The sequence below is a fragment of the Podarcis cretensis genome (assembly GCF_951804945.1).
Source record: "Podarcis cretensis genome assembly, chromosome: 11".
NCBI classification, from domain to species: Eukaryota; Metazoa; Chordata; class Lepidosauria; order Squamata; family Lacertidae; genus Podarcis; species Podarcis cretensis.
The window spans coordinates 55578757-55606389 of NC_137180.1; the positions used below are offsets into that span (position 1 = coordinate 55578757).

At 46.6% G+C, this 27633-nt stretch overlaps 1 protein-coding gene across 3 annotated transcripts in view; it reads left to right on the forward strand.

Annotated features, from left to right (window-relative positions):
• Positions 1–27633, forward strand: part of MYO5B (myosin VB) — a 320955-nt gene that overhangs the window by 237038 nt on the left and 56284 nt on the right. For all 3 annotated transcript variants that reach the window (XM_079994667.1, XM_079994668.1, XM_079994669.1), the window contains exons 18-25: positions 1488–1602; positions 3953–4164; positions 7088–7244; positions 10268–10507; positions 17689–17925; positions 21623–21707; positions 23861–24009; positions 25135–25254. In XM_079994667.1, the coding sequence (XP_079850793.1) occupies positions 1488–1602; positions 3953–4164; positions 7088–7244; positions 10268–10507; positions 17689–17925; positions 21623–21707; positions 23861–24009; positions 25135–25254 (1315 nt within the window). The remainder of the gene's footprint in view (positions 1–1487; positions 1603–3952; positions 4165–7087; positions 7245–10267; positions 10508–17688; positions 17926–21622; positions 21708–23860; positions 24010–25134; positions 25255–27633) is intronic.

Sequence of the window (27633 nt, forward strand, 5' to 3'; positions counted from 1 at the left end):
ACATACTGGGGCAGGTAGACACTCTTTTACCCAATCAGGGCCCTAAACATTGAGATGGAGAGGACCAACCTGGTTCCATCCTGTCACAAGCGAGCCTGCTTCAACCTGAAAAGGGGTTTTTGTGAGCCATTGTTCAGCAAGGACCTCCGCGGAAGCAGCCAAACACTGCAGGAAAGAAGGGGAGAGTCATTGTGCCTGAAGCCCACCTTCGATTCTTGACGGTTATTGGAGGCAGGCTCTTGCTTTTTGCAGAGTTACTGGCATTTCGACAGTCCTTCGGAATTTTGCGGTTCACTCTTCCCTTCCCTTTTCCTTTTTGACACTCGCATGCATTTAATTATGGCAGCAGTTGGCAGCCCCGGACTCTCCTAGCAATTCTATTTAAAAGGCCTGTTTTGAGGGGTCCATAACTCAGTACTTTTAATTTGCAATGGGCTGAAACTTGGCAGACAGTGAGCCAATTTCAGAATCCGTTCTGTGGGCTCTAAATCTAAATATGATGGCAGGAAATGCCTCTTCTGAGAGGCAAGATATAGTGCTCTGCCTCTTTGAATTAGAGCTTCGCCACGGTGTGCTTGTAGCTCATTGCTGCCTCCAAATCTCTACCAAAAGGTTTAATTGGTAGCCAAAGGTTTTGCAAAGGCCGCAGAGCCTTTTGCAGAAGTGTTGGTTGGAAAAGGCCTATGTTCTCCTCTCTCAGCAGGGAGACGATCAGGAAGCTGGGTTGTCCTGATTTAAGTGTATGGGAGCTTGGAAAGTCACAGTAGTCGAAGAATTAAGTCCAGTGCATCCCACACCAATTGTTTGCATTTTGCATTTAATGGCTGAATAAATTGGCAATTCACTGTGCCCCTGACTGTGCATGCAGTAGCAAGAAACAGCACATCGGCTGCCTTTCATCATGAAAACAAAGAGCCTTAGTTTCTGTAACTAGCAGGGCTGAGGCTTGGTTTAGAGGTGCTGACTTTTCATCTCAAAAAAGAACCAAGCAGGCCCAGAGGCTGGAACCAAGCATGAAATTTGACAGGTGAGTGTATTGAGCCAGGATAGAACTTAACTCAATCTGATGGGTTTGAAGCCAGGGTGTAATCTTAACAGGCTGTAGGCAGAGCCTTGAAGAATCTGGCACTAATGGAAGAGCGATGGAGAATGAGTGTGCAATACGATGAACAATGGATTACTGGCTTTTCAGCCCCCAGTACTATTGTTTTTCTTATGTGAACAACCCTTGACTCTGTTCTGCTTGGAACTTGGGAGTTTTGCCTAGATCTTTTGTGTGCCTCTGTTGTTGGCAGAAATGTATTCTTAGGTTCCTTCTGCATTCTCAATGACTTCTGCTTTTGGACAGCTGCACCATTTCTGCTTCTTGCGAATATTTGAAGGAGCGATTATGACTTCCTATACACTGTAAGGACTTCCGTCTAGCTTTTCCTCGTAGCTTTCAGGTTAAACAAGCTATTCTGAAGCCTCTTCTGCTTCCTTCTCAGGTGGACGTACCATGACTTCTTCAATAGGTATCGAATTCTTATGAAAAAGAAGGACACCTCAAAAAAGGAGGACAGGAAAGTGATTTGCAAGATGCTGCTGGAAAGCCTAATTAAGGTGAGCAGGGTTAAGAGTCATTCCACATCCCCACATGTTGCCTTGGTACTTGAGTTCCCAAGTTCGCTTCCTCCTCTGCTGCGCAGCTGGCCAGGTGTCGCCGTGACCTGGGAGACCTTGGAGATTCTAGCAGAATAAAACTCTGTCAGAAGGATTGAATGAAGTAAATGAGACATGGCCATGGGAGTTGTTCTGCCCTCAGTCTAAAAGGGACCCTTTTTGTACATCCAGATTCTTAAGATTAGTTTAGCAGTGTTTTGCCCATTCCGGGGCCTCCTTTTAATCTCACTTTTTTAGAGCCGAATTGAGCATCATGTATTCAGCTGGTTTGACTGCTGTTCTTGTGGGTGAATGCTGGGAATTGCAGTTCAGCTGCAGGGAGAGAGCTTAGGGCTGTCTTAACAGAGAATTCTCAGCAACACACCTGGGAACTCCAGCCCAGATTCTTTGGGGAAGCCATGATAGTAGAACTGGTATAACCCCACAAAGTTTGCTTTGTAGATTAGGGTTCAGGAGACCGCAGTGACTTTGCCTGCAGCAGAAAGTTTTCAAATCCTTTCCCATTCTTGTGTTACTGCTCAGAGATGAATAAGCATAACAAAATATGGAAAATTTGACATCTGCCCCAAACTTACTCTGAGATCGCCTGAGCTCTTATCTTGATTACCAAACTTTTAAACAGGGCCGCCCTTCTAGTTATATATTTGCCCTCTCCAGCCATACATATTTCTTGCACAACACCTTTGAGTCTGCCAGGTAAAGACTTTACAAGGGGAAGGATCAAATCCTTTCTCACACCATTATAATGTGCACAAGAGAGTTTCCTGGGAATTCATCAAAAGGCTGCCATACCATTTCTTCCAATGGGGTCTGGTTAAATTGACCCTCCATAAAGGCTCCTGGCAAAACTAAATAGTAATGTCTGAAGTAACTCCCAGCGACAGCTCCTTTCTTTTGCTGGATTCTGACTTGCAATGTCACAAGGCTCCATCGCTCTCTGTTGCTTATGTAATCCTGAATCTGAGCGTATGAACATTGATAAAAGGGTGTCAAAGCCCAGGAACGGCTGTGGCTCAGGTGTAGAGCATCTGTTTTGCATGCAGAAGGTCTCAGGTTCAATCCCTGGTGTCTTCCCAGTAGGGCAGAGAGACACTGTTATCTAAAAGTCTGGAGAGCTGCTGCCAGTCAGTGTAGAGCTACTGTATTTTCCGCTCTATAGGACGCACTTTTTCCCCTCCAAAAATTAAGGGGAAATGTGTGTGCGTCCTATAGAGCGAATGCAGGCTGCACGGCTAAGCCCAAAGCCAGAACAGGGAAACGGAACGCTGCGGAGCGCTCCGTCTCACTGTTCTAGCTTGGGGATGGCTGCATGCAAAGCCTCTGCAGGGCAGGGGGGTGCCTTCACAACACTGCCCTGCAGAGGCTAGAAAGGCTGTTCCCAAGCCAGAACAGCGAGACGGAGGGCTCCGTCTCACTCTTCTAGCTTGGGGATGGCTGCGTGCAGAGCCTCTGCAGGGCAGTGGAGTGAAGGCACCCAGCTGCCCTGCAGAGGCTAGAAAGGCTGTTCCCAAGCCAGAACAGCGAGTGGTCTTGCTGTTCTAGCTTGGGGATGGTAGCCGCCTGAAACCTCCGGAGCGCAGCGGGAACTCCCGCTGCGCTCCGGAGGCTTTGGGTGAATGCACCTTGAACACTCCTTGTTTTAGAGGGGGAGAACAAGAAAAAAAATGTTTTCCCCTGTTCTCCCCCTCCTATGGTCCAGTGCGTCCTATGGTCCGGTGCGTCCTATAGAGCGAAAAATACGGTAGATGGATCAATGGTGTGACTCATTACAAGGCAGCTTCCTGTGTTCTTCTCCTCTTCTGCATTGACTGGCAGCTGCTGTCCAAGGTCTCAGACGAAAGGGTCCTTTGGGTCCCTTGCTATTTGAGGTTCTTTTTAATTGGCAGTGTCGATTAAGGACCCGCAGCTGGCCTGCAACCCGTCCAGATGTTTCTAATTCCAAAATTAGTTGTACCACCAGCACCCAAGACAGCAGTAAATAAGCTGCAAGTCGCACATCATAACATTTTTGAAACTTCATGTGTAACCTGAAAAACAGAGAACTGGGTATATGTTTGGTGTACAAATGTGCCCCTAGCTTTTCTTATGCTCATTGTTCCTCACACTCTGACCTGCCTGAGAGGAAACGGGTCAGTTGTCTCATTTTGGGATACCTGCCATCTGCACAGATGTGAAGCTTACGCCTAATTTCACCTAGCTGCAAAATGTGATACAGGCCGTCTTGCACACTGATGGAGAAAACTAAACGGCTGTTTCCCTTAACCCAGTTTCCCTTTATGCTTTTGAAAAGGATCCTGACAAGTTCCAGTTTGGGAGGACCAAGATCTTTTTCCGGGCGGGCCAGGTGGCGTACCTGGAGAAGCTACGGGCGGATAAGTTCCGTGCCGCAACCATCATGATACAGAAGACGGTGCGAGGCTGGCTGCAGAGAGCGAAATATCAAAAGATGAAGAAGGCAGCACTTAAAATCCAGAGGTATACCAGAGGACACCTGGCACGCAGGTAAGCAGTAAAACACACGTTCTCATGAGGACAGTGTAAGAGATATGAATTGATGCTGATAACTTTGATGTCTACTTCAGCTTTATATGTTGCAACCCAGTACATAAGAACTTGCAAAGCTGCCATATTCTGAATCTTGGGGATGTGTAACGAATATAGTGACCTCCAGATGGAGTCCAACAGCAGTTTCCATCAGTCCAAGCCAGCACAACGAATGGTCAGGGATGGTGGGAATTGTTTATTTATTAATTATATGTCTGTACTGCCCTTCATCCAAGGACCACAGGGCAGTTTACAATACAGAAACACATAACGTTGTTGGCACTCGTCTGTCTAGAGAGAGTGTGTCTCTTACATGAAGGTGTTTCATCGATGGAAGTGCTACCATTGAAAAGCCTGGTTTCCTTGAAGCTTCCAGGTATCAAACTTCTGGCCAGGGTGATAATGGTGCAACCATGCTTCACACAGCAATGAATGTGGTATCAGTAGCCTCCCCAGCTAATGTTCCTTGTTATTTCTACTATTTTCTTGTAAGTTGCTTTGAGACACTTTGGTGCAGAAAGCCACAGATTAATATTATTAGGGGAAGTCATGTGCTTCAATAGTACATTGAATGCCCTTTCAATATATGGCGTGGCTCTCCTCACCCCCTAATAATAATAATAATTTATTATGTAGGCCCCACCCATTATTTATACCCCGCCCATCTGGCTGGGTTTTCCCAGCCACTCTGGGCGGCTCCCAACCGAATATTAAAAACACAACGCAGCATTAAACATTAACAACTTCCCTAAACAGGGCTGCCTTCAGATGTCTTCTAAAAGTCCAATAGTTGTTTATTTCCTTGACATCTGGTGGGAGGGCGTTCCACAGGGAAGGCCTTCTGCCTGGTTCCCTGTAACCTCACTTCTTGCAGTGAGGGAGCCACCAGAAGGCCCTTGGAGCTGGACCTCAGTGTCCGGGCTGAACGATGGGGGAACCAGGAGCTGGACCTCAGTGTCCGGTGCTGAACGATGGGGGAACCATGTCCTTGCCAAGCAAGTATTGTTTTAAATAATTTGCTCTAATGTTTTGTGTCCCTTTCCCTTTGGAGCAAACCTTGAAGACTATATATTATTTGGGAATATACAAAAAAATGATTCCTCTCTTGCAGTGGGTGAAAGTCTTTTTCACTCATGCTGGCACCTGCATTGTCCTTGTGTGATAGACTTGGTTTCTGCCATATGATAAGAACAGGAATCAAACGTAATAGGAAATTGGATCAGCCACCGCCACTTTCACAAGTTCTTTTTTTTTTTTTAATCGCTCCGAGCAAAGAACAAATAATAAAATCCAATGAAGCACACTTAACCATCTCAAAAAACTTGAGGTTTTATAAATATTTATTGAAAGAGGTAATACTCTGATCTGCAGTACTACATGAGGATACTAACTGCATCCCAAATTAAGAACCATGTAGGAACCGCTTGCAGTCCTGCTCCTAGTTGTTGCCAAACCAGTGCACATTGCTTTAAATGTCAAATCAATTTGCTGCCGTTGTGCTGGATTTCTCGTAACCAGTAGTTACGCTGCGCTACACTTGCTTTTGGTGCTGGGGGACTGGAGCAGCTAGCCGCGATGAGGATGTCTTTTAGGGCTTTAAAATTTAAGGCCGGGATGTGAAAACTAAGAGAAACAGAGTCGGTTTATGTGCTACATTTTATTTCAATCCTGGAAGAGCATTGACAACTTTTCGGACACCGTAGCAAAGTTTAATAAAAGTTGCCAGGCAGGGCCGGATCGTCTGTTGGGCAGACAATACATTTGTCCCGTGTGGTGGCCTTAAAGGGGCTACCCAGCAGCCACCTTCTACACACCACCAATGTCTTCAGTGGAGCTTACAACCAGTGAAGAATTTAGAAAGCACAAGTAAAAGGGTATGGGGAGCAGTGGCAGAGGAAGCTGCTTGGGCGCCTGGGGTGGCGTGCCCGGGGCAGGGCGCATTGCCCATAGGGACGGTGCACACCGCGGGGCCTCTGGAGTCTGCCTGCCTCCTCCCACTCAGCCACCCTACTGCTGGGGCGCAGGCAGCAGGTGGACTATTTGGGCAGAGCGGAGACTGCGCACGCCCAAGCCACTGCGTCTTTCCTAGGAGAGACGCGTGGCTCGGGCGCACTGCAGGCCTCGCAGTGAGTGCTGCCTCAGTGGGGTGTGACACCCAGGGCAGCCCACACCTACCACACACCCCTTCCTCCGCCCCTGATGGGGAGAATTTGTTTCCCCTCACTTCCCAATGCACTTTCCATATCACAAGAAGTCTGGGTTGTTCACTTTCTGCTTTGAAGTGAGCAGCTTACCACCCAAGTGCTGCCAAACCCACTTGAATTGCGCAACTTGAATTTGCTGATAATGTGATTTGACTCTCATGGCTGTCCAGGAGCAACAGCCTAAGTTAACAAAGGAAGGGACTGCAGCATCACCCCATCTCACTCCACCGGCACCCCCAGCTTAATCATGTGTTTCTAATAAATTAAGACGGATGCAAATGAGAAACAATGTGTTTTGCACAACCGGAACACGATAAGTCTTGGGGTGAAGACTGAGAGACATTCCAAAGGGTGGTTTCGGCACTCATTTGCTGCATTTGGGGGGCTTTCATGGCAGAGAACGTTAGCCACTTCCACCACACTTGGTGGAAGTTCCAACTTCAGATACTCCCAGTATCTGAAGAACTGAGCATACTTAGCAGCCAAATAACATCGAGTGTCAGTTGGAAAAGAAAATGAGAGGGAATACAATGGAGTAGCCTGGATCAGGGCATGACTGGCTGTGACCCTGGACAGGAACTATTACTACTAGTGAGGGAAGACACATTGCAAAATTTGGTTACAGGTCTCACTTGTTGTTGTTGTTGTTAAACCTTTTAATTCTTGCACTTTTACAGACTGGCTGACCGTCTTAGGAAGACGAGAGCAGCCATTGTTTTACAGAAACAATATCGGATGTTAAGGATCCGCCGGGCGTACCAAGCAATCCACAGGGCTGCCGTCACAATCCAAGCCTTCACCCGAGGAATGTTTGTCAGAAAGACCTATCGAAAGGTAGGCTGCTTCTTTTTGAAAATACGTTTCCCGTCAGTATACAGGAAACTTCCAACTTGACCTATGAACGTTCTGTCTGGCACTTGTCTTTGCACTTTGTATTTGGTTGGAGACAGTCATGGCCTTCTGAAAACAGCCACAACACCTTTCTCCCACCCACAAACCCAGCTTCTAATTTTGTGTTACAGTTGTACATAGCAGCAGATTAGAAGCTTGATGGTCCAGTTCATTCTCGGGTCAAGGAATTTATGAAAGCTCAGCTTGGAGCCGCCGCCTTGTGCTCAGGGTTTGGGGAGATGCATGTTGGTGTTGTTACTAGCCATAGGTACCCATGACACTTGGCCTTCCCCCTAATTTAGACTGAACCACACTTGAAGCCTGCAGAGATCTCCTGCAGCAGAAGACTGTTGGTTTGGAAGGCATGAACAGTGCTACCGAACCACCAACACCACTTTTTTTAAAATGAGAACTGTCCTAAACTCTTTTGTCTCCAGCCCTGCATGCAGCTTTGCCGCTGATCACCCACTGACTTGATTGTCATTTAACACTTCCAGATGGTTGCTGACAAATTCGGGTTGCACAATTATGGTTGGTTGGGAGGTCTTCCCAAGAAGATGGGACTTCTTTGCGATAAGGAAATTGATGGGGGAAATGCACAGGAAGATTTGGGATAACACTTGCTTTGACGCAGGGTCATCTAACCTTGCCACAAACAAATTGGAATGAATGTTCATTAACCAGCCAACATCATCTAATCTCCCTGCAAAGAAACCAGGACGAATGCTGTATAAACAGGTCATTTGGAAGTGAACTTTGTCTGTGGGCAGGATTGCAGCGTTGACTTTATTGAAGACCAGTGTTATCTACTTGTGATTTGATCTGAGTTGCCTGTATTTATGAGGCATTCAGCACCTTGCTAAGCTGATTTTTTCCATCAGGGCAAGGATTTCCGCTTGCAAGATGGAATGACCCCTCCCCACTCCTCCCCCAAACGCTGTTCTAGGGTTCTTCCAGCCACCCCAGAGCCAGTTTTGGGGATGTGGAGGAGCATGAAGGAGGCCCCTTTGCACAAACGGAAATCCTTGCTCTCAGCTTCCAATAACTTGATTCCTTAGGTGAATACACCTTTTGTGTCCCAAATTAGTTGTGGTCTTAACAATTTGACCAAAGCTACACTGTGTCTCTTATCTCAGCTTCCCATCCGTAAAATATTGACAGTGACATTCAACTCACAAAACAGTGTGGAAACACAGCAAATAGTTTGGAGCAGACTGCGCAAGGGAAATTACACAGGGAGCTGCCTTATTGCCAGGTCAAACTTTTTGCCCATCTACTCCAGTATTGTCTACTCTGGCAGGCAGCACCTCTCCTGATCCTTCCCATCACCTGCTGCCTGATTCTTCTAACAGCAGGACAAGGATGATGTCAGACTTGAACTCCTATCATTGGGTCACTCTTCCTAGAAGAACAAAAGGAGTATGTTCTTTCTTTTCTGACATGGAAGCTTGTCCATTTTCAGAGTCCAAAAGCACTAGCTGCTCTTATTTCACGGCTCAAGCTGCCCAGGCAGAAGCAATTCTTCTGCAGCCTCTCCGAGACTGCTAGTTCAATGAAGCTGTTCTCACAGAGAGGTGCCCCATGGCAAAGTGGAAATCTGGAAATGTCATCCGTATCAGCCACTCAGTGGAGAATTTACCTGACAGAACAGGTATTGGAATTACACTTGAAAACGCATCTGCTTGGAGAAGTCACTTTTACAGCTGGTCCTAATGATCTCTCTCCTTGTGGTGGCCAGTGCTTCTTCCACAGGGGCAGCTGCCTACTTGTGGCAAAGGGGATCCTTAGGTTCATTCACAGAGAACAAGAGCTATGACCTTAAGTCTGCCTTTCCTTCAGTTTGGCAGACAATTCAGAAGCCCCTTTTTCTGGGTCCCACAAAAGAAAAAAAGCAACTGCTCTGCGATCACCCAGTCACTCACCTGGGTAGAGTAATTTCCATATCTACTTTTTAAACCTGTCTTTGGAGTCACAGAATGCCTTCATTTTTAAATGTGCATGCACCATTCAAAATCTGTCTCAAGTTGCATGAACTTTGTGCTTTTTGCATTCATAAACCCAGCACAAATGTCAAGTGGGAAGCAGTATCATGTGCATTTGATTTTTACAGAATTGCTTTGCTGGATCAGACCTGGATTCATCTAGTCTGCTTCTGTTTGCCTCTATATCTGGTCGTTCCATTTAGCTATCATGGCAAGTAGCTGTTTGATAGACCTTTTTCTCTGTGATTTTCTCTCTCGCCTTTTTTCTCCTCTCAAGGCATCCAAGTTAGTTGTCATCACTCCGCCTTGTGAGAGTGCCATAATATTATATGGTCTTATATTATGCAATTGGGTGCATGGATGGCAACATTAAGAAGCAGTTTTGATCTGTCTAGAAAATAGTATGAAGCATTGAGAAGGAGGAAGAATGTTTGGATGTGGTGCTGTTCCCATTGCCACTGTGGAACATGCCACACAGTGTGACAAACAAGATAGTGTGTCTAACTGCTGTTACTAACGAATGTGGAATTTGGCCATAAATGTGTTCCGAACAGCACCAGTGTTAGAACACTATAGGTGGAAAACATCTGTCGCCCCATGACCTGCATGTGAAGTGTCTGGGCAGGGTGGAGCATGAAGATGGCCAGTGTTGGATGGCAGAGTCCTGAACTAGATGGCCATTTGGTCTGATCCAGGAAGGTATTTTTCATGTGTTTGCTGTGTTAGCTATGATACGATTGATGAAGTGCTGCAAAAATGAGTCCCTGGTTAACCTGAGGTTCCTGTGTTGTGAAAGTTATACATCAACTGTATGATGCAACGACTAACCTTGGCAGCATTCTTCATACTGGTAGAGAGAAATCGCAACAGCTATAACAACAGCTACGGTTACACCGATGGGGCCATGCTATATTGCCGTCATGGGCTCTTCTCCCCTGCCCTCCCCACTTCTCCTGAGGGTCACTTCATCCCTGTGTTTTGCAGATGCTCATGGAGCACAAAGCTACCATCATCCAGAAGCATGCCCGAGCCTGGCTAACTCGGAAGCATTTTGTCAGGTTCAGAAGTGCAGCTGTAGTTCTCCAATGCTACTTCAGGCGCATGAAGGCCAAGCAAGAGCTGAAAGCCCTGAAGATAGAAGCGAGGTCAGCAGAGCACTTGAAGAGGCTCAATATTGGCATGGAGAACAAGGTGGTTCAGCTGCAGAGGAAGATAGATGAACAGGTAAACTCTCCATGAGTCCTGCTGTGTAGTGTATATTTGGACCTCTCAGCTGCTCTGGATATAGGTGCATGGGTGGGGAACCTGTAGCCCTCCAGTTATTGTTGGGCTGCAATTCCCACCCTTCCTGACCATTAGCCATGCTGTCTGGAGTTGATGAGAGCTCTAGCCCAGCAACATCTGGCAAGCTACAAGTTGTCCACCGTTGTTGTTGATACTATCTTTCCACGCCCACGGAATATTCTGCAGCTGCATCACCAGAGATAGCAAAGAGCTTTAATCCACCTTAAGCGTTCATTTACCAATATATGTATATGTGTATAGCTAGTTGGATACAATGAAGTTTGGGGTACTCCTTTTACTCTTGCCCCTACTGACAGCCTGACCCCAATAATCACGTGCTTGCCTTTGTTCAGGCTCAATATTTTCAGGAACTTGTTTGTTTGTTTGTTTGTTTGTTTGTTGCATTTGTATCGAACCTTTTCTCCAAGGTACTCAAGGTGGCATATACGGTTCTCCCCCTCCTCAGTTAATCCCACAACAACCCTGTGGGGTAGGAAGGGGTGAGGGCCAGTGATAGACCCAAGGTCACCCATTGCTGAGTGGGGAGGTTGAGCTCTGGTCTTCCAGATCCTAACGCTAACCACTACGCCACACTGGCTCTTCTGCTGGGCTGTTGCTCAGAAATATCAGGCATCCTGTGCCCCCTCTGTAATGGCATGCATAATTCGCAGCACCATTGCTTTCTTGCGCGTTTGTGTGTATCTCTTGCTTTATTCAGGACACTTGTCCACTGTGGCAAATTCACTTTGGAAATGGAAAGCTACAGACATTTGTTCCATCCCTGTGGTTGATTCTTATTAGTAGAATCTATCATACTAAGACATGCCTTGTTGTGTCAGACAAGTAGAAGTCAGCCTCCGAGGAAGCAGTTCTGAAACAAGAGGGGGGCTGAAAATCAGGGCTGGGGAAGGGATGCTTGGTCAGATGAATCAAGATCTTCTCAGCTTTTTGTCAATCCAGTAGGTAACATGACTTGGAATGGGTTAAATGGTATACCCACCCAATCAAGAAGTCAGGTGGGCCAGACACTGGAGAGACCTGTCAGGAGTAAGCATGGACCAATGGTACCAAATAGTATGGGAAACAGCCTTACTAGAAAAATTAACCAATAAACTGAAACTGACATGGGGACAAACAGAAGAAGACGCCTTCACCCTGGTATGGCTCCCCTTTATCACATACACAGCCCAACAAGGCAATGACAAAAATCCACCAACAGCATACAAATCAATGTGGCTAACCTGTTCCAAATTACCCACTCACACACAAAAACAAAGTTCACCACAGCCAATCACAAACGAACAACCACACTCTAGGCCAACCCCAACCTCTCTCACCACCAAAGGAACACAAGTGAACAGCAAAGAACCAGCACAAGTAATGCTGACACCAAACCCTACATACATTAAGCAAAATAGAAACACCGCCACCCGATCCCCCCATCTTCCCTCCCCTCCACCCCTTTTCTTCCTAATGTCTCAACAAATGAAACTGATTTGTAAAAATGTTACATGAAAAAAATATGAGAGACATTACACATACTTCTGTAAATCAAAGAAAATTTTTAATAATTAAAAAAAAGAAGTCAGGTGGGGTTTGGGGTGGGGTTAGGGAATTCATAAGTCTTGCAGGTTAGCCAGGAAGTCAAAACCTCACCCTGAAGGGCCCTAGTTATTGTCCTGTCTGGCTCTGCATCTCACATCACCACAGGGACAACCATTTCTGAGCAGAGCTCTTGGATTGAGCAACGATAAACTTCCTGAAGGTCAAAAGATGGCAAAAAGAAATTGACAACTTGCTGATCTTCAATGTGTGCAGTTTTTTGTTGTGTTTTTTAAAAGAGCCTTGCTTCACCTTGGCTCAGACTGAATTAAGGAAGACAATTGTTGAGTCCTGAAGAGAAATCCCTCTTGTGTACAGATTGGCTGTGATGTTAAAAGGGAGCTGCTACAGAGCCAAGCTTTCCTGCTAAAGCCTCCATTGTGCTGCTCCCCCATCGCTTATCGCTGTTGACTGCCAGAAAAGCCATGCTAAGACAACAATAAAGGAGATAGGGATCTTTAGCCTGTGGTGCATTTTCTGATTGGGGAAGGCAAAGAAGCACTGAGTTCTCATTTGGATGAGAGGTGCCAATATTGGAGGATTTTTTCTCTCTAGACAAACATACAGATTTAGAAGGGGCCTCCCTCAGCGGTCTGATCTGTTGGCCTTGCTCACGACATTTGTAGCTAAATAAGTTACTGATTGACATCTGTCAAATTTTTAAAAGCACACATTTATTCTGACAGAAGAACATGAGAGGCGGCAGCTGGATCATGGCAATGGCCTATCTAGTCCATCATTCTAACATTGACCAACCAGATAGCCATGGGAAGCCCACAAGATCATAACTCCCCTCTCCTTATGGAACAAGCTTGTTCCTAAAAGTGAAACTAAATGTTGGGAATTGTCAAAAACAACTGGTGGGAGGGTGGGGTACCAGGTTGGTGAAGGCTGGCATAAGCTTCTGTGAACAAGAGCAGACTTCCATCAGATGCCTTGAATATGATCCTCAGTTTTTAGGTTGGAGTAAAGGATGGGGGTGGTGCTGTGGGTTAAACCACAGAGCCTAGGACTTGCCAATCAGAAGGTTGACAGTTTGAATCCCCTCGACAGGGTGAGCTCCCGTTGCTCAGTCCCTTCTCCTGCCAACCTAGCAGTTCGAAAGCATGTCAAAGGGCAAGTAGATAAATAGATACCGCTCCAGCAGGAAGGTAAATGGCGTTTCCGTGCGCTGCTCTGGTTCGCCAGAAGCAGCTTAGTCATGCTGGCCACATGACCCGGAAACTGTACGCCGGCTCCCTTGGCCAATAAAGCGAGATGAGCGCCGCAACCCCAGAGTCGGTCACGACTGGACCTAATGGTCAGGGGTCCCTTTGCCTTTACCTAAAGGCAGGGGAGGAATAAAGTTGGGAGTCGGATGGCACTGGATTTAGTTTTGGTGCTTGTTATTCTTGAGGGTGTCCACTCCTCCCGCCCGCACCCTTAATGGAGACTCATGATGATTGAATCTCAAAACCTCTCATCAGCGTTGATGTAACCGTCTCTAAATTGTTTGCTGCCCATCATTTTTGCTGAATTGGCAGAAATGTTGTTGACTCAGCACATTCTGCATACAGTTTTCTCTTACACTCATCTACTGAAATGGTGAAGGGTGTGAAAGAGATGTTAGCCTTCCCCCTTAGGGCGAATCTTTCACAGTTTAATTATCTGTGCCTTCGTGGATGTTTGTGATTGTGTTTCACCAGCTTCTTGTCCTCAAGCTCGCTCAGATCCCTGTGACAAAATGGGTGAACATGTCAACAGATTAGATCAAAGTTTTGTGGGCATTGCTGAACCACAGGCATCAGTGCTCTCCTGCTGCCCGTTAATGTGTTCCTGCTTATAAAAGGAAGAAACAAAGTTGATCCGAGATTATTTTTTCCACACAAATCAGTGCTGCTGGCTGTTAATTAGTCCTCAGCGTGGATTTCCTAGGAATATCAGGCCAGCCTTGCTGCCTGTTTGGACTTGAAGCTCTAAGTGCCCTGAGCTCACACAGTCTTCTTCAGAACATTTTAAGAACGTAAATGTTGATGTAGCCGTCGGCTCTTCAGCAAAAGAATGACTGCTTCTGCCTCTTCAGCCAGCTCTTTATCTCCCGCTACCGCCACCCCGAGCCTCCAAGCAATTCACTTAGGCTTCTCAAATATAGTCTTAAAAGATACTTAACGACTCTCCCAAACCACCTTTTACTCTAATTTCATTTCAGGGCCTGCCTGATAGCTACAGCTCTTGTTCATTTTGATGGCAGCCCTGTTATAAGGTATCTTCCTAAGTACTCCCTTTTCAGCATTTAAAATCAGAAATGGGGGGGTCTGCTAGCACTGGTGTAGCCACTTTCCTACCTGTTCCCACAGGCTTCCTTTGCCACTCTGCTAGTCTTGAACAAAGGAAATTCAAAGGGAGACTGCAGCATGACATAATCATCATCATTTTATTATTTATACCCCACCCATCTGGCTGGATTGCCCCAGCCACTCTGGGCGCCTTCCAGCACATATGAAAACATAACAGAACGTCAAACATTTTTTAAAAAAACTTCCCTATACAGGGCTGCCTTCAGATGTCTTCTAAAAGTTGTATAGTTCTTTATCTCCTTGACATCTGATGGGAGGGCATTCCACAGAGAGGGTGCCACAGCCGAAAAGCTGCTCTCTCTGCCTGGTTCTCTGTAGCTTCACTTCTTGCAGTGAGGGAACCACCAGAAGGCCCTTGGAGCTGGACCTCAGTGTCCGGGCAGAACGATGAGGGTGGAGATAATCAGGTACACATTGCTGAACTTCCTGATGAATTGCATCATCCGTTGCTTTAATTGGAATAATGAATCTTTCAACACATACCATGTGTTAATTGTCTTATCAATTTCAATATGCTTGTGTTGCGTGGCAAGCTCCCAAACCCTCCTGAGATGTTAAGGAATAATGACACACAAGACCAGTATTTTAGGTTAATGGGCTAAAAAAGACCACAACTTTGTTGGTTACAGAATGTGAATGGTATTGGCTTAGGCACTGGAAACTAACCGAGTATATCTGACTCCTGCCTGTCTGCAGGAAGTCTCGGAAGGGTTAACCACCAGTGGGGGTAGCCCTGCTGATGCACATCAACTAGGAACTCCCCCAGGGTCATGCCATGGCCCTAGCCCCCCTCCCCCCATCTGGGGCTTCGGACAGAGACCACACCCCTTGGATTCCTTTAATGGAATACCCTTGAATTAGGAGGAGTAGGTGATGGCCATTACCTCCCCTCCAATTGTCTAAAGAGCCTAACCTTAGGGAGGGAGGGAGGGAGGGAGGGAGGGAGGGAGGGAGAACTGCGCAATCAGGAAGCAAAAGGGGATGATTCCTCGACCTCGGGCAATTTAAATAGCTCAAGCCACGCCCCTGGACCGACCGCATTGGTGGGTCCAAGGGATGATGCAGCCAAGGACTCCAATGGCACTGGGGCTATCCTGCGCCATGCACGTGGGTCAGGCTTGTGTGCAGCCTGCAACATCATCTCCCCGGGAACAGGAAATGGCTTTACCATCAACAGCGCTTTGTGAGTGGTCACTGTTAAGCTTTAGCCCTACCTAGAGACAGGAGAATTTTGACTCCGTTCACTTTTATAAAGGCCAATCTATCTAATTCACACTTTCCAATGTAATATATAAACTGAAACACATCAAACCTTTGAAATTTGCACTCCACCGAATTTTGCAATGCAGTTCAACTTCATGCTGCACCCAAACCTATCCACAGGCTCTGTCTTGCTCCAGAGTGAGTTCTTGGTTTACCTCTTATGGTTTGTCTGAGAGAGAAAAACTGTGAGTCCAGCTTCAGCTATAAAGGTAAAGGTAAAGGTACCCCTGCCCGTAGGGGCCAGTCTTGACAGACTCTGGGGTTGTGCGCCCATCTCACTTAAGAGGCCAGGGGCCAGCGCTGTCCGGAGACACTTCCGGGTCACGTGGCCAGCGTGACATCGCTGCTCTGGCCAGAGCCAGAGCCAGAGCCGCACACGGAAACGCCGTTTACCTTCCCGCTGGTAAGCGGTCCCTATTTATCTACTTGCACCCGGAGGTGCTTTCGAACTGCTAGGTTGGCAGGCGCTGGGACCGAGCAGCGGGAGCGCACCCCGCCGCAGGGATTCGAACCGCCGACCTTTCGATCGGCAAGCCCTAGGCGCTGAGGCTTTAACCCACAGCGCCACCTGCGTCCCAGCTTCAGCTATAGCACTAAGCAAAACCATGCCTTAACCGCAGAAAGACTAGGGGAAGACTACTGCAGCTGTGATCTTCACTTCACATCTTCACTTCAATCCGTGTCTGCATTTGCACATTTGTGTCAATCCATAGTTTGGCTTAGCTGCACATGTGAACTCGTCCAGTGTAAAGGGAGAGTCTTGCATCTCTTAGAGGTTCATAGAGTTGGAGGCAACTGGCAGACCAGTGGAGGTGTGTTTAATGGGCAGACATTCAAGAGCTGCACAAAGCAGCTGTACTGTGCCTCAATACATTGGCCCATTTTATACATTCCACCTTTTCTGCTCCCTCTTTTCTGTGTCAGCTCCCTGACTATCACAAACATAACGTTTCACTTGTATGCCTGGTACATAATCTGTGGTTTTTCACATTGCAGCAAAAACCTTCTGAATGTGGGCTGCGTTGTGCTTCTTGGAGCTGTTATGTGCACAGGTGATGGGATCTGCGCCATCTCTCTTCCATACTTTGTCTCTCGCAGCCCATCTCCCAAATTCGCTTTCTTTTCTCCTAGTTGGGCTCTAAGAGCAGGTCTTGAGCTGGGTTGAAGTGCCATGGGGTGCCACCTACGTGGAATTAAGTTTGAGGGGCCCAGATTGCTCACCCCTAGTTTAAAGAAGTGGGTCTGTATTTTTTCATTTTTTTTGTACCCTAACTATCTGACTGGGCTGCCCCAGCAACTATGGCTGCCATCGTAAACACACTTACTCAGGAGTAGAGGTCTTCTCTTTATTCCCACTGATGACTGTGGCATATTCAAGACCGACCAATTTATTATGACACATTTGTGGACTAGAGTCCATTCATCTGATGAACTGGACTTTAAGTCCTGAAAGCCTTTACAGTCAAACCTTGGTTCCCAAACGCCTCTGTTTTGGAACGTTTCTGCTCCCGAGTGCCAAAAACCCAGAAGTAAGTGTTCCAGTTTTCGAACATTTTTCGGAAGCTGAATGTCCAGTGCGGCTTCCATTTGAGTGCAGCCAATCAGAAGCTGGGCCTCGGTTTTCGAACATTTCGGAAGCCGAATGGATTTCATTCAACAACCGAGGTTTGACTGTACAAGACTGTCACTGCAACAGACCAACAAACGCTACCCCTCTGAATATTATTGCTTATAGTAGCATTTCTCTGCCCTGTGATCCTTAAAAGAGAGTTGTATCACACTGAAAAGATATCAACAAGTAATATAAACCCAATATTTTTAAATTGTAGTATTCGGACCTTTGTGGGGGGACGGGACAGTACCTCTGTCAAGTGCTGAGCTGTGTTCATATATTCCTTCTCACCTACCCCCAAACTGCAGAACAAAGAATACAAGCTCCTGACTGAACAGTTCTCCGCAGCCGCCACTTCTCATTCCACCGAGATAGAGAAGCTGAAGAAGGAGCTGCAACGATATCAGCGGAAGAAGGGAGACGCCAACCAGCTTGCAAGCTTGCAGGAAGAGATTGACTCTCTCCGGTTGGCCCTGGAGAAGGCTCACGGGGAAAGAAAGATAGTAGAAGACACCTATACAAAGGAGAAAGATGTGCTCCGAAAGGTAATGCTCCCCAGAATTTGCCAGACTTTCCGTATCGCAGTGTCAAAACCTCGGACACACTTTCTGAAAGCTTGCTGGCTGGTTTTGCATTTCTCGCTATTACAGTTTCTGCATCCATCTGCAAGGTCCACTGGCATTTCTCGAGGCAGATTTGCACTGCCAAATTCTTCCTTGCAGTTGCATACATGACTACCTAGAAAAAGGTTACTGTGAAACCAGACTGTCCACTCAGGGAGAAGGCAGACACCTCCATAATCTTAGCTCACCTTTGGGGTGGGGTATGAGATGGCTGCTGGTTCTGTATTTACAGCTCGTATGTCTTTGAAAATGCCTTTTTGTGCATTTTGGTGTTTGTACATGAAGAGTCAGGGGCCCAGTCAGCTGGCAGTTCTTCCCTGAACCTAAGATATTTTGATGTGATAATACTGAGTGTTTGCACACCAGGACTTCATTTATTGCAAACTGGTGTTGCAAATGGGTTGCTGTTTATCTGTGGGTTGTTTCCTGCTAGGTAGTGCTCAGAGTAGCTCTATTGAAATTAATGGACCTGGTTAATATTGAACACAAACCTATGTAACCAAAAAGGCTACATACGTGGTTCTTTCTCTTGATACAACTCCTGCTGTTCATAAGAAACTACATTTTGTGCTCAGGACCACATCCTGTGCGCTTGTTTGTTTGTTTTTGTCTTGCTGTGGTATTACACTCTGCAAACAGCCCTGGGCTTATGTAGCTACTTGCTTCTCTAGGCTGAATAGATTTGTGGAACCCAGAAGCTTGTGCAGTGCAGTTGTCCTAGGTGGGCACTGGGCATTGCCATACCATGCTGGTCTTCCATTATTGTGTGAGAGACCAGAGGCTGTAATGGGATCTGGCAAACTTCCTAATTTCTCAGCCTCTAGGAACACCCCTGCTTTCCCAGTTGCCATTCTAGATGTGGCCTGGCTTTTTCTGTGCACACAGCAGAACGAAGTGATCAAAAGGGGAGAACCACTTCAGATTGCAGTTTGGGGAAATACATTTAAAAAAAACCTATGCTTCTGCTTGTAAAACTCTTTGCAAGTAGAAAAGTAGCATGCCAGAAAGACAACTAGACTATATAAACTCTCTCTCAAAAGGGGAGCTGACTTTGCTTTGCTTGGGGAAGCTTTCGAAAGCAGGAAGCCCCACCTACAACTTTTAAGTGCTCTAATCCACTCTACAAATTTAGTGCTCTTATCAACATATTCTATTGCTTATTATAAGTAGATCAGGTCTACTTCTCATGTTTTCCAGTGGATAGGTTTGCTCCAAAAGAGGTGGTTCCTTGTGGGCCAGGGTGACAGAGTTCTTCTCTGTCCTTCTAGGTTAGCCAGCAACACACACAATATTTGAAGGGGAAAATACATATAATAGTTTTTTCTGATGCCACAGGCATGTGCCCCAGGTAGCTGCATTATTGCCAGTCCCCCTGTTCACTGTAGAAGATGATCCACTGCAGAAAACTTTGGCTGTTTTTCTAGGTGACTGTTTCGTTTGCAGCAATGCACACAAAACAACAGACCTAACAGCTGTGTTCAGAACTAATGCTCCAAAGATACTTTGGAGAGATCATTTCATAAATGAGCTGTTCTAATTTTGTTGCTTTAGGGCTTTTTGGCTCCCCCTCACCCTCCAGTTTTCATGCACATTGAATAACGCCTTACAAAAGCCATTTGAACTTTTCTTGTAATAAACTGCTTGCTTCCCACTGGCCCCTGTTATCCATTTAGGGTTTGGCTTTTTAAATGTCATGTGCACTTATTGATAAAATACCTCTGCAGTTTCCTGCCTGCCAAGAAAACTGGGGAATGGTTATATGATCGTAGATAAGAATTAGGCTGCTGTATGGATGAATGAGGCTTAGCAGGCATGTATTGTTGGCCTTGCTAGGATGGCAAATATATATATATATATCTTTATTATTCTGATGTATAAAGCCTTCTTTCTCCAGCAGCTCAGAATCCACGTACACGCTCTGTGTAGCAATTTTCCAAATTATAGCTGTTCTGTTCCGAGTTGCAATTGTGTAGACTGAGAGGAACACCACAGTGAAATTTGGGGTGCCAGCCTGCCGCCTTGTCCATGTGCAGCCCAACCAAGCCAATATTTCATGCGCTAAAAGCAATTCAGCAAAGTAAGACTGCTGTGGCTAAATAGAACGACCTTGTGTGCGACATGGCAGTGTCCCCTATTTTGCCAGTATTGGCTCTGGGATATGAGAAGCATTCAAGTTACACTGAGCCTTTTCCGCTCTGTTTTACATCTCTTTTTTCTTCTCTTTTTTTTACCCTCAGACAATATGATCCGAGGTGTTTTTATTAATATTATGTGAAAGACTAATTGCACTGTGGCAAAGAGTAAACAGTAAGGGGGGGGAGAGACATCAGGAATATCCACTGGAGTCTAGCAATGGCATGAATTCATTGCATCCCTCAGAATCACTGAGGAGGTATCTCAGATTCACGTCAAGTTTAGTTTGGGGTGGGTTCTTCGCTTAGACATTCTTTCTCTTTCTTTAACACGAGGTTTAAAAACTCTCCTCAGAGTCTTCACCATGACCTACAGAGCCGTCTCGAGGTTTTTTCATGTCTGAGGCATAAGGTCCAAGTTTGCCTTAGACAGCAAACACTGTTTATACTAAACATTAAGACGTGGGTGGCACTGTGGGTTAAACCAGAGAGGCTAGGGCTTGCCAATCAGAAAGTCGGCAGTTCAAATCCCCATGATGGGGTGAGCTCCCGTTGCTCGGTCCCTGATACTGCCCACCTAGCAGTTTTAAAGCACGTCAAAGTGCAAGTACATAAATAGGTACCACTCCAGTGGGAAGGTAAACAGCGTTTTCATGCGCTGCTCTGATTCGCCAGAAGCGGCTTAGTCATGCTGGCCTCATGACCCAGAAGCTGTAGGCTGGCTCCCTTGGCCAATAAAGTGAGATGAGCGCCGCAACCCCAGAGTCATTCACGACTAGACCTAATGGTCAGGGGTCCCTTTACCCTTTACCTTAAGAATGTAAGAATAGTCCGCTGGATCAGGCCAGGGGCCAATCTAGACCAGCATCCTGTTCTCACAGTGGCCAACCAGATGCCGATGGAAAGCTTGCTAAAAGAAACTGAGCTCAACATTATTCTCCCTGCTTTTGACTTCCATCAACTGCTCTTCCCACCCACAGCAGAAGCAGAACACAGTCATCGTGTCTTGTGTGGAGAATTGCTCTTTTGCTCATGTTCTGCTTCCTGTTTTTCTACTGGCATGTGGCTGGCCACTGTGAGAACACAATACTGGACTATCTTCCTTAATGTCCTTTTTGTGATTTTGCCAATGACTTGGGGGGTGGGTGGACTTTAAAAAATCTCAACGACATTTGTGTCTGGATTTTCACTTTCTGAAATATGGCAACCCAATTGACCTGGCCCAGCAGGCTGTTCTTATGTCTAGTCACCATTGATTTATACCAAAGTTTGTGCATTCTTTTAAGAAAATGGTCCTTAGAGTAGGCTTTTTAAAAAGCAAGCCTTTCATTGTTGTGTATCATTATTCTAGCGATCGAAGGAGGACAAAAAACCGGTTTGGCTATAAAAGCCAGCCAGGTGAAACTCCTGTCGCTCCACGGAGTTAACTGACCTTGAGTTGCCTTACGTTGTGGGACAGTAATATTGCTCTCCTGCTTTCTCCTCAGCGGATATCGGACTTGGAAGAGGAGAATGCGCTGCTGAAGCAGGAAAAAGAGGAGCTGAACAACAAAATTCTGTGTCAGTCGGAAGGTAAGGAGGAGCAGGGCATATGGTTTTATTTAACGCTGGAGATAAACTGGGCTGGCAGTTTTGCTTTTGTTTGTTCCTTGTGTTATGAGCCCTTTCTCCCTTAGTGCTAGTTGTGATTGATAAGCAGAAATGTACTAATCTTCTGGGACGCGGGTGGCGCTGTGGGTTAAACCACAGAGCCTAGGACTTGCCGATCAGAAGGTTGGCGGTTCGAATCCCCGCGACGGGGTGAGCTCCCGTTGCTTGGTCCCTGCTCCTGCCCACCTAGCAGTTTGAAAGCACGTCAAAGTCCAAGTAGATAAATAGGTACCGCTCTGGCGGGAAGGTAAACAGCGTTTCCATGCGCTGCTCTGGTTCGCCAGAAGCGGCTTAGTCATGCTGGCCACATGACCCGGAAGCTGTACGCCGGTTCCCTCGACCAATAAAGCAAGATGAGCGTCGCAACCCCAGAGGCGGTAACGACTGGACCTAATGGTCAGGGGTCCCTTTACCTTTACCTTACTAATCTTCTAACAGTTCCTCTTCACCTCCCTCCCAAAGACATTGTTGGAATAGTTTTCAGGGAGGTGAGACAGCAGGAGGGGAAGCTGATTTAATTAAGCGTGGAATAAAAAAAAGGTTTCCACACATGCGCACAAATTCCCCAATCTTCAGTTACATTTTTTTAGATCTAATCAGAGGAACTGTAAAGGGAAATTACTCGACAGTGTCAGCAAACAAGTGGTGTTCAGACAGCAGTATTTGCACTGCAACAAAGGGCCTCTTTAACATAACAAGGCACCGTGAATGGATCATTTTAAAAACTGACTTAGACACTGGCAAGCTGAGAGAGAAAACAGGCTGGGAAAACCATAATGTGCGTGAGGAATGCAAGCGCTCAGTAAATACCTTTGTTATCTAATGGGTTGTACAAGCTTATCGTTTTGACAGAGGGCTTTCTTTCATTTTTAGGGCTGTCACCCTAAAGAAACGTTGCTTGATGGATCAGATGAGTTCTATCTGATCCATCGGTTAGGAACAAACATAAGAACACAGGAAACTGCCTCGGTGCACCTTGAGGCTTCTCCACACTTCCTAGGCTCAGATCCGAGCAGTTTTCTGTTTGTCCTGCCACTTTCCTTAGGAAAACCCACTGTTTGCTCCTGAATTGGAACAAACATAAGTCATAAACTATACACCACTTGGGTTTTTTTTAATAAAATAATAAAAAAAAACCTCCAAGGGGTTTACAAAAGATAAAACAGTAAAGTCAAGAAAAAAGTAACAACCCTACTTTAAAACATACAAAAGGAGAAAACATTATTTTAAGATTGCCTCAACTTTCTAAGCATCCAAAACAGGCACCGAAAAGAGTACGGTAAAGGCGCCTGTTTGATCTCAAGAATCAGGGAGTTCCAAAGTGCAGGGGCTGCCACACTGAATGACCGGGTTCTTACAAATGCAGAACAGGTATTGCATGGCACCTGTAGTAGCGCTGTTTGTGCCAATCGAAGTGGTTGAGTGGGCACATGTGAGGTAAAACTAGCTTGTAGGTATACTGGTCCCAAGTTGCTAAGGGCTTTAAATTTTAATAGTAACACCTATTTACTAGGAAATAGTACTAGGAAAAATTGAGGGCACAAGGAGAAGGGGACGACAGAGGATGAGATGGTTGGACAGTGTTCTCGAAGCTACTAACATGAGTTTGACCAAACTGCGGGAGGCAGTGGAAGACAGGAGTGCCTGGTGTGCTCTGGTCCAGGGGGTCACGGAGAGTCAGACACGACTAAACGACTAAACAACAACAACACAGTAACGCCTTGAACATGACCCAGTATCAAATGGGTAACCAGATCTCTGAGTGCAGTGGTAATATGTTGACAAGGCCTCACTCCTATCAGCAGTCATGCTGCAGCATTCTGCTCTAACTATTCAGCTTCTGGATCAAGCACGAGGGAATCTTCTTCAGGCTTCTTATTTATTTCAGAAGCCAGCAACATATACCAGTATGTGTAAGACTGTAGGCCAGTCCTCACCAACCTAGTTACCTCCAGATGTTTGGGAGAGCCAGGATCGGTTCTATTTTTTCTGGAAAAAGAGGTGCCGGAGCTCAACACTTCAGTAAAAATTCAGTAGTTAAACATGTCAAATATGTCTCCTTTTTGTTCTGTAAGATGAGTTTGCACAAAATGCTGTCAAGGAAAATCTGCTGACGAAGAAGGAGCTGGAAGAGGAGAGAGTTCGCTATCAGAATCTTGTGCAGGAGTATTCGAGGCTGGAGCAGAGATATGACAACTTAAGGGATGAAATGGCTATCATAAAGGTAATGGGATGCTATGATAGGAGCAGATAGTATTCCGTCAACTGCGATAAGTTTGCTGGCTATATTTTGGGAAGCGCTTCCAACCACAGCAAATACCTGTGTGTTCTCGTTAGAGCTGACAGAAATAATTAGTGCTAAGCAATATCCCGTGAACATAATAGATTTATGTGAGATATGAGAACTAGTGTAACTCCCATAGCTCTACTGAGTTAGGCCCCATCTGCATTCCGCATTTAAAGCAGTACCATACCACTTTAAACCAACATGGCTTTTGAAAAGAATCCTAGGAATAATAGTTTAAGTCTGCCGAGACTTGTTAGGAGACTCTTATTCCCCACACAGAGCTACAATTCCCAGAGTCCCCTCGGAAGAAGGCTGGACTGTTAAACCACTCTTGGAATTACAGCTCTGTGGAGCGAGTAAGAGTCTCCTAATGACTCTCAGCTTCCTTAACAAGCTACAGTTCCCAGAATTCTTTGGGGGCGAGTCATGACCCTAAGGAAAAAAGGATCGGGGGGGGGGGAGAAGAGGTAAAAAGCAAACTCCAACACCTATTTTTAAAATTATGGTTCTGAAAACAGCTAGCTGGTATGGAGAAAGTTGGGACACGGGTGGCCACAGAGCCTAGGACTTGCTGATCAGAAGGTCGGCGGTTCAAATCCCCGTGACGGGGTGAGCTCCCGTTGCTCAGTCCCTGCTCCTGCCAACCTAGCAGTTAGCAAGCACATCAAAGTGCAAGTAGATAAGTAGGTACCACTCCGGCGGGAAGGTAAACAGCGTTTCCGTGTGCTGCTCTGGTTCGCCAGAAGCGGCTTAGTCATGCTGGCCACATGACCCGGAAGCTGTACGGCGGCTCCCTTGGCCAATAAAGCGAGATGAGCGCCGCAACCCCAGAGTCAGTCACGACTGGACCTAATGGTCAGGGGTCCCTTTACCTTTATGGAGAAAGTTAATGTACCCTTGATGGCTGCCAGGTGATTGTTGAGGAGGAGGTGGAGAAAGCTGGTCGCTGCAAAACCTGTGCAATAGCCTCCTTCCCTTCTCTCCCTCTGTTCTGCAATCTGATAGAACAGCTGCCCGCAGGTGGTAGTTGGGTAACTTTGATACTGTCATCTCTTTCCATAGCAGACCCCAGGACACAGAAGAAATCCATCGAACCAGAGCAGCCTGGAATCAGACTCCAATTACCCGTCAATTTCTACATCTGAGGTTGGGGATACTGAGGATGCAATCCAGCAGGTGGAGGTATGAAAGTTCAATTCAAACAGGGTTTGGGGGCAGGGGGTTTTTAAGCGGGTCCCTGCATGGTCACCGGAGTCCCATGACTTTCTCTGAATGAGGCGGATTGAGTAGAGATGTGGTTTTGAAATGTGACTATTAAGTTCTCTTGCGCTGCTGGAAAGCCAACACTAATTATGTAGGGAGCAGCAGATGTCAAAACCTCAGCCTCGCATTGAGAAAGTCGCACTGTTTATATCTTTAATTAGGCAATTAAAGAGGATTAATTTTTAAACGCACGCTTTTAGTTAACAGTTAGGGCTGTACACGGAGAGCATTAAGTAACGATAATTAAAAAGAAAGCTAGTGGTTAATAATGCATTTATATAACATATTTTCCTTTCAAAAGGCCTCTGAGCGCCTTTCCAAGCCTCCTGAGGACTGGCTTTAGGCACTCCAGGTGGCGCTGTGGGTTAAAGCCTCAGCGCCTAGGACTTGCCGATCGAAAGGTCGGCGGTTCGAATCCCCGCGGCGGGGTGCGCTCCCGCTGCTCGGTCCCAGCGCCTGCCAACCTAGCAGTTCAAAAGCACCTCCGGGTGCAAGTAGATAAATAGGGACCGCTTACCAGCGGGAAGGTAAACGGCGTTTCCGTGTGCGGCTCTGGCTCGCCAGAGCAGCGATGTCACGCTGGCCACGTGACCCGGAAGTGTCTCCGGACAGCGCTGGCCCCTGGCCTCTTAAGTGAGATGGGCGCACAACCCCAGAGTCTGTCAAGACTGGCCCGTATGGGCAGGGGTACCTTTACCTTTACCTTTTTATTGTGTTTTTGGAGGGATTTCCAGCCTCCCTGGTACACTTTCAGCATAACCAACATTTTAAAGTACATTAGGGCACAAGGCATTAATGTATCTATCCGTGCAGCGTGCAGACTTGGTGGAGAATGCAGAGCGACACTCCGAAGGCTTCCTTGTGCTCTCCAAAAGGGCTAATAGAACAAAATCCCAAGGTTCCTGGAAGAGCATTTGAGGGGCCATAAAGGGTAAAGGGGACCCCTGACCATTGGGTCCAGTCGTGACCGACTCTGGGGTTGCGGCGCTCATCTCGCTTTACTGGCTGAGGGAGCCAGCATAAAGATTCCGAGTCATGTGGCCAGCATGACTAAGCCGCTTCTGGCGAACCAGAGCAGCACACGGAAACACCGTTTACCTTCCCGCCGGAGCGGTACCTATTTATCTACTTGCACTTTGACGTGCTTTCGAACTGCTAGGCTGGCAGGAGCAGGGACTGAGCAACAGGAGCTCACCCCGTCGAGGGGATTCGAACCGCCGACCTTCTGATCAGCAAGTCCTAGGCTCTGTGGTTTAACCCACAGCGTCACCCGCGTCCCTTGAGGGGCCATAGGACAGGTTATATTTCTCTCTCAGCCCCCAGAGAGGGAGGTCCGTGGGTGAAGAAGCCTCCCCATTGTGGGCACAGAGCCTGCTGCCACCCTTCACACTCCACCATCGGTAACAGTAAGGAGTTACCAGGTGGTAACTCCAGCAGGTGGGGGGCTGGATGCAAAGCCCTCGCATTCCCCCAACATCTCCCCAAAATGTGCCCCTAGTCCTGGAGCCATCACACTGATTTCCCCTCCCCTTTGGGACCAAAGGGAGAGGAAATATGAAAATGAATGAATGGTCAAGAAAGAAGGCCCCTACCTTCCACCATGCCAGCAGGAGTCCAGCAGGGTTTTGAATTGGCCAAATTTCTGTCTCCATTTCTGCCCGCTCCATCCTTGTAAGATTAATCTGCCTAGGATGTTAAGAATGTGTTGAACTGAAGTAATGAGTGCAAGGGCTAAGGCCGATATTTTCAACCACTTAGAGTAGACAAAATGCGTTCAGCTGGCATGTCCGGTGGCAGAGGTTATGATTGAAGGGCTCTGTGGCTGGCAAGTTAGGGTGTCTAGAGTGAAAAGCAAAATGGAATGGAGGCCAGACTACCGCTGTTATGGATTTGTCTGTTACGGATTTTCTTGTGGCCTTTAGTCACGTCACCTCTCGGTGCTGCCATTTCTCTCCCTGTTAAATGGGTGTGTTTAGGATCGTTAGTTACCTGACCATGAGAGCTAAGAAGCCGAAGATGGATTTGTGGATGCAACCCGTTGCACCAAGTGCAAAGTGTCAAGGCCTCTGACACCAGTAGAAGCTGCTGATTAAGAGCTTGTGCATCTCAGGTTTTTCTCTCTTTCTGTCCTGGCTTGGATGCATAGCATCCACAGAGCCACTTTCATTCCTTATATATGTGGTAGACGAGAACTAGTGGTGCAATCTGTGCTGGAAACATCCTGCACGAAAGCTTGTGCAATTTGGCTGCTTCCACAGTGCACATTTACTGTTGAATAGCCACACGTCATTAACTCAT